We start from the raw sequence: 10,569 nt of genomic DNA, 5'->3' as shown, positions 1-10,569 counted from the left end.
AATAATAAATAATAATACGCGGAAGGAAAAATAAAAAAAAAAAACCACTCGGGACGTTTTTTAATTACACCCTTTGAAGCTATCAAAGAACTCGGTAATCGGTTAATTGAACCGCCGTGCAGACACATTAATGTTTCATGAAATCTCCGCGAGGACGACTTATGTGCACATTAATAAGGGAAATATTCCTTTCAAGTCGACTCGAGTTTTTACCACCACCATCGCCACCACTCCGGTCCACCCGGCCTTTTGTAATTTTCGCGCCCGGTGTATATAGTGTAACCGAATAGCTTTCGCGCCTCTTTTGTGCTCCGGCGTTAAATTCGATTTCAGCTTTAATCACAGTAGTCGGTTAATACACGCGCGGGCGTGCGGAGCTTTCAGCTCTGGCGAAAATTAACTGTCAACTACTTTGCTCTGGGCTTTACGGTTTTTTCGCCTCCCCCCCCCCACACCGGTCGTTCCTGTGGGATGTCGTTTTTATATGTATTATTCATAGAAACGTCGGCGCTACCGCCTACAATCACCACCGACCCAACCCCGACCGTTTACTGAAATGTGTAATAACACTATACGCGTTACAAGAGCATTACAATTAAGTGCGATCTTTAATGAACGCGTTACGTAGGTACTATGTAATTATAATGTCAAGTGTTTATAGACGGGTCGGATTACACGGCATCTTTAAGAATTGCACAAACACGATTTTTTTCTAATCAAATATTCCCTTGGTAACTATACATTTTAATAATTAATCAGGATAAAAATTTAATAATTAAATATGCAGAGTGTTTGTCATCGTACATAATCCGCTCACTAATTTTATACTGATCAACTCTTCTGACTAAACTTTAAAACATACCGAACCATAATTGAATGCAAGATGAAAATATATCTGTAATTTTAATTTTTAATATATTTACACTTCGATTAGCTTATAATATGTTGGCCATTTTTAATGATTACGAAAAATTAATGTTTTAATTTTTAATCCGATAAAAAGCTATATTTCTGATTATTATATCTTACATAAAACATTCATATTATTTACTGTAAAAACCATAATAAATTTGGATAATAATTATTAATAACAATAGTGATAAGTATTTAAGGTTGGTTATACATTATAAATATATAGTATATTATTATAATAGTGTAAAGAAGAAGAATACAACCAGACGGATGATTTATAAATATACTGTAAATATACTGTAATATACTGTAACAGACTAATAGTCTAAAATTTGATTTTTTTTTCCAGATAAAAGTAATTCAAATAACGTTTTGCTTAGGAATATTAAATTAAAAATGTACATAAATCAATTAAAAATATATCAACGATAAAAAATAGTTCTTTTGCAACATATTATAATTATTTTTTAAAACGAAAGTGTTTACAGAAATAACGAAATAACAGAAATAGTGTCTTCTGTATGTTAAATGGATCACTTTAGTGCACGGAACTGTAACGATTGCAGCTTCTTAAAACTAATATCGATATAACTAATTGGGAATGACCGACACGCTTCGACTCCGGTCGTTCGAGTCGCGTTATGTACTTGATATATAATCCTCATTCCTCTCAATGTTTTTTAATAAACATTGCATATTGTTACCAATAAACTCGATTAAAATTCGATGGTCTCGCGAATTCTATGGGACATATGGAATTTCACGCGAACTCCGTGTGGCGTTCGGTTTTCCTCTGGCCGCCGCCGCCGAGTACGGTCGTCGCGCGGGTGTAACGCGGGAAAACAACGGACCTCCGTTCGTTGTTGAATAATGATATACAAATGACGCGCAATAAACTCGCCGGGCCCACATCCCGCACGAAAACAGATAACGGTTTACTGCTCTGCTATTACTACCACTATTACTGCGTGCAATGATAATAATATACATATACCTATGCCGATGCCGTTTTATTTTTATTATTATTATTTTTTTTTTCCGCGCGCAACAATATCTTTCCCCGGGGTAGTAATACTACGTACGTACGCATGTACGTGCGTGTGTAATAGCACCCTTTACTTCCTGTTCGACATATGCGCGCGCGTGTGTCGATCGAGCCGGGTTGCATAACTAATTCCGTTTAATAGCAGCGCGCTCGTCGTAAAACGCTACCGATGCCGACGATGACGACGCGATGCACGGTGCTCCGGTGCTTCCGGGACGAGGGTTTTTCTGGTGAAAAAAATAAATCGCGAGCGAGGGACAGTGTGCGCGCGCGGGATGAGTGAGTGTAGGACACCTAAAAAAAAAAAAAAAAAAATAATAATAAAAATAAACGAAAAATACGTTTTTATTTCGTGAATAATTTATTAACGCGCGGCGGCGGCGGCGGAGGCGAATCCGATTCGAACGTCTGTTCGGTTTTATTTGAATATATCACTATTACTCTCTCGCCCCCACCCCCACGACGCGCCGGTCCCGCTGTTATTTTATTATACGCGCCGGATGCCGCCGCCGCCGCCGCCGCCGGAGAAGAGCGTGCAAATGATCGTCGCGCTCGCGCCTTACGACGATTCCGCACCATCGAGCAAATGGCGATCCATCGTCGTACATGATAATGATATATGTATGTACATCTAGTAAACCGGCATCGTAATATTATTATATCGGGTTGTCTGTGGCGAATCGCGCGTACATGCACGACGCGATGCGTGTGTTGTACGAACGCGACTCGGCAATGCAAATTCGACGTAAACGCCATTCGGGTCTCCGCGGGGGTTCACCTCGGGCGTGTGCGTGTGCGTGATTTCTCGCGTTTATCAACGGTATAACAACAACGACGACGACGACATCCATTTGTTACAGGAGGGGCATACGCGGTGTCGTTGTATATAATAATAATGTTGACGTTTTCCGAATTTCACGAAATACATCCCATTCCGCATAATGGCATGCAAATATTAATCCTAATGGCGTCTCGATAAACATCGTTTCGTATACATAAATAATAATAAAAATAGTGCGGGTAGTACTACAGTGATATTATATATTATCATTTCGATGCCTCCTCTCCGCGTCTTGCAGTATTTCTGTTTACAGATAAAAAAAAGTTATTGCGAGACATTGTAATGGAGTAACATGTCATATGCCTTATATTGTTCGCGTGTTCTATAAAAATATACCTTTTTTTTTTTTTAATAATAACAATATCTTTTTTATTATTATATCAATAATAAAGTATGTTGATCACGTATCATCAATACATTCATGCATAAGTACCATATTTATAATCGATAATTTTTTTTTAAAGTTCTTCTTCTAATTGTTTTGCAAAAAATTTAAATTATTATTATTTGTTTAAAATTATCATTACTATTACAGTATTATCTAGGTATTTGATAAATTTTACTTATAGCGGAGAGATTTAAACTATTAGCGAGACGTTTAAATGACATAGTACCGAAACCGATAATATATAGGAATATAATATAACATAGTATACCGAGTTGATGGTGAGTTCTAACGAGTTCTAATTGAAAGCCGAAGCCCCTAACAGATTTATTTAATTGATAAGATTGAATCCTTTCAAAGGCAAAATACCCTTAGACTATATATTTTGATTTTAAGTTCAAACGCAAATTTCGTCTGCAGTGAGATGGAATCACGTTGATAGATTTATCATTTACAAATATAAGGTCATATCGTTGTGTTAAATAATTAAATCGACATTCGAGATAATATATTAAATAAGATTATAGGAGTAGTTGTTGGTGTAATTCGCTAATTGATATGGAGTGTTATTGGTTTAATTTTTTTTTTGTGTTTTAAAATAGTTTTTGATATTTTGATAATTATTCACGTTTTACCTATTAAGTATATAATAAATATATATGTAAATAATATTATATATTACGAATATTTTATACATATTATGAATTATAAATATAATATTTTATTTTAATATATAAATCTACCAAATATGTCACGAATAAATAAAAACCTATACTGATAACGACTTTTGAAAATTAATCTTCCCACTAACTCATAAAAATCTACTTACAAATACTATTGTTACCTCACTAATATCAACTTGTAATCAACTTTTTAGAATTTTTAACTTTATAAGGTAGTTCACATTTTCAAATCTTTGATTTCTCACAAATTTTTATTACGAAAAGTCAAATGTAAAATGAATAATAATAATAATAATAACGATACAACATAATATTTGGATAACGTAACATACAACTCTGGAGTCCTGACATACACAATATAATAATAATAGTTAATTGATTCAGCGGCAAGTTGAAAGAATCGCCCACGCGACGACGTTACTGAAGACACGACCACCGTCATCATTTCAATAATGGTCTGCGCTAACATATACATACACACTCGTCCGTATTATAATAATGTGTAACCCGATAGAAAAGCGGTATACGGTTACGTGTAGAATCACGTCATCCGGAATATTTATGATGGCGGCGCGGTGTCCGTGGCAAATTGGGTTTATTGGACGATTATAATATTACGGCGGCGGGGCGAACGCCGTCAAGAAAAAGCCGAAGGTTTTTCCTAAACACAAAGTGTCCGACACGCCTTTTGATTTATGATGCGAAAAAACCCCGCCATCCCCGAAACGTCGGCCGAGGGCGGCAGTGGAACTTAACACTTAGTGCACGACCACGTACCGGCGCGACGCGGGCAGATGAATGATGAACGTTGTAGGTCCGCATCGGCAGCGGCGACTATTTGTCATCTTTTCCTCGCGGTGTTCTCGAGGTATATTCTCCGGCCCGGTTATTTCCTCTCTCCGATATTCCCGGGCACGGCACACTACCGCCCGCACGCGTCCGTCCGAAAATCGTGGGATGCGCGATTTCCTCCGATACATCTGTCAATGTCGACCGGAAGACGTGACAATAACGGAATCCGCGTCGGGGTCGTCTACGTATACTATATATATATATATATATCCGCCGGTTTTCGGTCGCAAATATTATTAAAACCACGCTTATACTACATTATATAGTCCGCTGTATATTGCCGAACGCGTCGTCATAAACCGTACGTAATATAAACTTTTCGAAAATACGGCGTAAAAAAATTGAATTTCGTCGCGGAAGACGGCATGACGGGGAGCAGTGCCGAGTGGGAGAGGTAGAGTTCTGAGAGCGGGGAGTGTGGACCATAGGGGTCTCTATAGCTGCGGAAAGAGTGAAAGACCGAAGTTTACACGTGCTTATAGGACGTGATTATTTTCGACGCGCGCAGTCTTTCCCCGGGAGTATTATATACACGCGGCGGATTTTCCGAAGAAATCAATTACTGAGGAATATGTCGGACACAACGGATTTAATCGAAACGCCGACGGAATTAAAAGCAAACAACTGCATGGTCTTGTGTACACTGAGGAAACCAGGCCATGTCTTGTGCAAACAAGTGGAAGGGTGTGCTGTCCGACGACGGATAGGTAATTGGTTCCGGTCCGGGTTGTTTGTATCCCTCATCCCGTAAGTCATTCGACCACTGTGTCGTCCGTCCGGAAACAGACGTCGGAGACACGTCCCATTTTGATTATTGAAAAATGGTGTTCATATAGGTTTTACTTTCTTTAGACGTTGCCATAGTATATTCAATAATATTGTATATAATATAAACATTATTATGTGCAGCGACCACAAGAGGGATTATAAAAAAATAAAGTTACTACTTATCCACTGTAGTTTTTTATTTTTAATTTAGAACGAAATTTTAAGATAATTGAAATTTGTCCTATGTTGTATGATATATTTTGTATTTTTATTTATCTAAATTGTAGTAATACAATTAATATTTATGACGATACTGCTTGTTTTTTTTTTTTTAATGCAAATTATTGTATGTATTCATTTCCATACGTTTTTAGTTTGTTGATAATACATTCAAAAAATAATATTCATAACTATTATATTATATTATATTTAAAATACATTATAAATATTAATTATTAATATGAATAAACTTTAAAAAGCTTATAATATATCACGTACATATTTTTATAAATCATTTAGTGAACTTATAAATACTAATAAGTACTTATAAATCTCAGTTAACGAACACAATTGTTTTGTAAAAATCGATCACATTGTAAGTAATAAGACAAAATATATTATAATACATTTCAAATTAGGTAATATTAAAAAAAAAATATTTTATAGTTTATTTTTCCTATGTCGGTAATTTAGAGGTGAGAGTGAAATTGACAATTGTTGGTTTAATTTTTATCACCTTATATTTAATAAACAGACTAGAATTGGTTTCTTGGTGTATTACGTAGCTTATATATTATTATATAGTGTTATCTTTTCGATTTCCATTCATTTCTCTTACAAATCGAAAAGAGAAAATGTGTGTGTATGTGTATACATTGCTATTTGGAACCCTAAGGAAAAAAAAGAATTGAAAGCTTTTAACAGCAAACAGTGTGTCGAATTGAATCAACGTATTTTCCGGACTGTTAAGCTCAAGGGCGGGTGGAAAAGAAGTAGACGAAGAAGAAATTCTTCGGTATTTTCTTTTATTAACTTTTCACGGGAAATCCGTTTCCTAAACTCTATCGATAAACTATCCGAATGCCGGAGACGCCAAAAATAAATTGAACAGTATGTTATGTTTTTTTCCTATATTTATTTATGTTTCTCGTCGGACTTTTTGTCAATTCAATAATGTGCATGACGATTCGAATACATTTTCGCGGCCAAGTTTGGTCCATTTCCACTGTTTAGTCTCCGTTTTTTTGACGTTATTCTCGTACAATCTAGTCATGATCGCCTCCAACATGGCCGACGATATGGCAGCATTTTTCCTAATGTCTAATACAACCAGCGTGTCGTTGATCATCAACGTGGACAACGCCAACTGAGCACCACGATCCGTGAGTCCGCAATTCTGCAGGTCCACAGCTTTCACGTAATAGTCGTCCTTTAACGATTCGAATAAGTCGGCAACTCCCGCGTCGCCGATCGCGGTATTGTCGTTCAGTGTCAACCTCCGCAGCCCGTGCATGATATCCGGATTGGCAATCCTGTGTCTAAGCGAGTGCGCCCAACATTCTTCGTGCCGCTTGACCTGTTGTTTTTTTATCACGTCCAACAGACCAGATGTAGCCGACTTACGGCTTATGCAACATCCGGAAAGATTCACGGATCGGATGTTCGGTTTGTCCCTGAGTATCCGGCAAAGCGTTAGACAGGCGCTGTCCCCAATGCGGCTGTAGGCCAGGGACAAGTGCTGGAGCGTTTGGTTGGTGTCGATACCGGTTATAAGTACTTCCTAAAGCATGTTCGTCGAAAAGCACGTTTTCCAGTTCAAGGCAAACAAGTGCGGTCGTGTTGATCAATACTTCGTGGATGGAAGTTGCGATTAGGCGTACCACGTATAATGTGGTCACAGAAAGAACGTTTCTGAAAAACGATCACGACTATAGTGACAGTAATAATATAACAGTACAACGGCAATGTAAAAATAATTCATTGGTATTTGATGCGTAGTTAATATTGTATTTACTATACCATTTTTACGATGTGTTCTATTAAAAATAATAGAAATGAAAAAATTATAATATTTATACGAAAGCAATAAAATACATTTTTCTAAAAAATATTGTAAATATTGCCATAATTACAAAATACATATTTTATTAGCTACCTAAATGTTGGTTGTTATTTCTAAAAATATTTTCAGCCGAGTTCCGCTTATTTTATTTCTACGTGCTAATATAGATCACGAATTGATTTATATTATTAATTTCATTTGTTCTCAATTTTTGGTTATCATTTAAGATAATTTATCATATTTAATTACATAAATTATTATAGTTATAGATATAATATCTACTTTATATATATATCCACAATTTTTTTTTAAATATTTCGTTTCAATTTGAATATTACTCACTTGGGAGCTCCAGCGACACTACAGAATGTATCGTAATTTTTCAACAACTGTTCCGTGTAACGTTTATTTTTTATGCGTACATAATGGGTACTAGTATCAGTACTTAATGCTTCCATAACGGCCAGCCATTCGTCAGCCTTCATACGATCGCCCAATATTTCAATAGAGTTTGTTTTACCACTACATTTCACCCACGGCACTGGACGTGTCTTGTACTTGCTACAAACTTCTGTGTATGTCAATCCAAACTTGTGTTTTTCCGAACTCTCTAACGATTCATTAGACTTTATAGTAGATAACGACGGCTTACGTTTATCTTTAAGAGATGATATTCTAGAGATATTCGATTTGGACGAATTAATCTGTCCCGTAACCGACATGGTCAAAGTCAACAGTTTAGTATATTAGTTTGGAAAAATTTGAGTAATTTTCGGAAGAATGAAACTGAACATGTGTTATTTGTTCTTAAAATAAGTTTTGAATAGTGTTTATAAAACAATGCAATCGAATATATTATATAATAATTAAAAGTTTACATGTTTAAGCCGAATAGGCGAAAAAAGAATACACTTTCGTGCTATGACAATTTATAAACACGCCGAGAAAATATTATGATTCCAAAAGGAAAAAAATACGTTTAATATTTTTTTTACAACACAAACTTGTATCTATGACGATAACACCATATTATGGGTCTATCTGCCGTCAAAGTGTAGACATATTATGGATCAACTGACAACTATTATCATGATATGTTGCTAACAGAGCATCAAGTCCGCACGGCATACGTCGAAAAAATATTATATAGTGCAAGTTGAATGTCGTAAAGCGTGTTTTCTTCTTCTCTGTATAGGTATCGACGGTTTTGTTTCGGTTGATCCCGAACACCGTTCAGCTGCTGTTCGTTATGCATTTTTTATCGTCTTATTACCGCTTTAATAACAACTTTCAACAACAAATTTCACGCGACACTTGGCGCGAGCCCTTTTCCGGTGCGCAATTTTCGTGTGAAACAAGCCACTCGTTTCTTTCGGGTTTTATTTTTTTTCAAAGACGATTTCCTTCGATATCCCTTACCACGCTGACAACCGGATTACATAATTTTTAACGGAAACCTTCCGCAGGACCCTTAGATCGGATAAAAATAATACGACGAAAAAAAAGAAATAATAATAATAAAACCCGGTCCGTCTTATCTTTTTACAGCCACCCTATCATTTTGCGTTCATCTCTCACCAGCACGCATCAACGACCACCGGTTCTTCTCTCTCCGCCGCGTCGTTCTGTATTAAGTATATTATTATTATTATACATGTACTATATATGAACACTTTGGCGGGCCTTCGGCGCAAGGCGTGTGTGCGGTTTTTTCCTTCTATACATAATATATATATACTCTTTTCCACCTTGTGTATTTTATTTTATCGCCAGAAGAATTTTAAATTATAACGTTCTTTGTCGTTCAAAAGAGTTTCATTTGATTGAGAATAAAAAAAAACTGTTTTCGCAAATACGAGAAATAAAAAAAAAAACAGACAGTATTACATCGACTCTTTCTCTAAACTCTCTCATCCGAGTAATGCATTTCCATAATTTTGCATTCGGTATAGTAAATGACAAATAAATTTGACGGTGCTCCGTGTTCTTGGCACTCGAGCGCGTACAAACTAATGCCAAAGAGCGTATCATTATTTAGTCAGGCTATATTCAGAGTACAACAGTGTATTCACTACACGCACGTTATGTATACACGACCATTTCCACCCGGCCGTTAAGACGTTTTATTGAAATGGTTTTACTGCATGTATATATAAGTACGAACTTTCAAATTTCAGTAATCTCACAAACTGTTATTGCTTTGTAACGAATGGAGTTTGAATAGTTTTCATATAAAATATGCTTAACATCGGGTTGTTCCTAAATATTAGTTTAGTACTTATATTTAACTGTTATGTTTCGAAAATAACTTCTAATGACATTTGCTCATTGAAATAAAAAAAAATACAATTCTGCTTATTATATGGTTTATAATTATAATATAAAACGACCACAATTTGGCACGATATTGGATAGTTCTTATAGTATATTACAAAAATCTAGAGCACCTAACGACCAAATTTTATTTATTTTATTTTTATAGTGCTTTGGATAAAAGACACATTCATTTCGAGAAACGATTGCGGAAGTATTTTTTCTTGTGTTGGATATACTTTAAAAAATATTATTTTACAGTACAAAACCGATACGACCATTAAGTCAGAGGTCGTAAAATTACTGCTCGTATATTTTTACTTCTACTGATAATTTTTCAAAATTGACGTTTCGCATTATTTTGTAAAGATACCATTAGAGGTACCTATTATAATAACTACTAAAATGTACGTTTTAATATATTCTCTATTGTGTGTGTTGTATAATATACTTACACACGAGTGTATTATACACTAGTGTAATTCATTTCTTTTTAGCAGTAAATTGTTTAGTGGATTATTATTATTATTTATTTTTTTTTTTTGAAAATTGCAGAGTACTTGATTCTGAAGTTTGAACGAGTAGTTTTTCAGTTATAAAATGCTTGTATTAAAGATATTGGTATTTAAAAAATGGTTTACCAAAATATAAAATAGATATAATGATATATTATTTTTTTATGCTTGGATAATTTAAAAAAATTATAAA

At 35.2% G+C, this 10,569-nt stretch overlaps 1 protein-coding gene across 1 annotated transcript; it reads right to left on the bottom strand.

Moving 5' to 3' along the window:
* Positions 1-6,648: 6,648 nt before the first annotated feature.
* Positions 6,649-8,270, bottom strand: LOC113550898 (centrosomal protein of 78 kDa). Its single transcript, XM_026952850.1, is given in 3 exon segments — positions 6,649-7,260; positions 7,262-7,397; positions 7,891-8,270. Coding segments are annotated over 3 exon segments (1,128 nt in total).
* Between the last annotated feature and the right edge of the window lie 2,299 nt (positions 8,271-10,569).

Source organism: Rhopalosiphum maidis, chromosome 2 (genome assembly GCF_003676215.2).
Source record: "Rhopalosiphum maidis isolate BTI-1 chromosome 2, ASM367621v3, whole genome shotgun sequence".
Taxonomy (NCBI): Eukaryota; Metazoa; Arthropoda; class Insecta; order Hemiptera; family Aphididae; genus Rhopalosiphum; species Rhopalosiphum maidis.
Note: the sequence above shows the minus strand (reverse complement) of the source record. Positions and strands in the feature narration are given on the sequence as shown.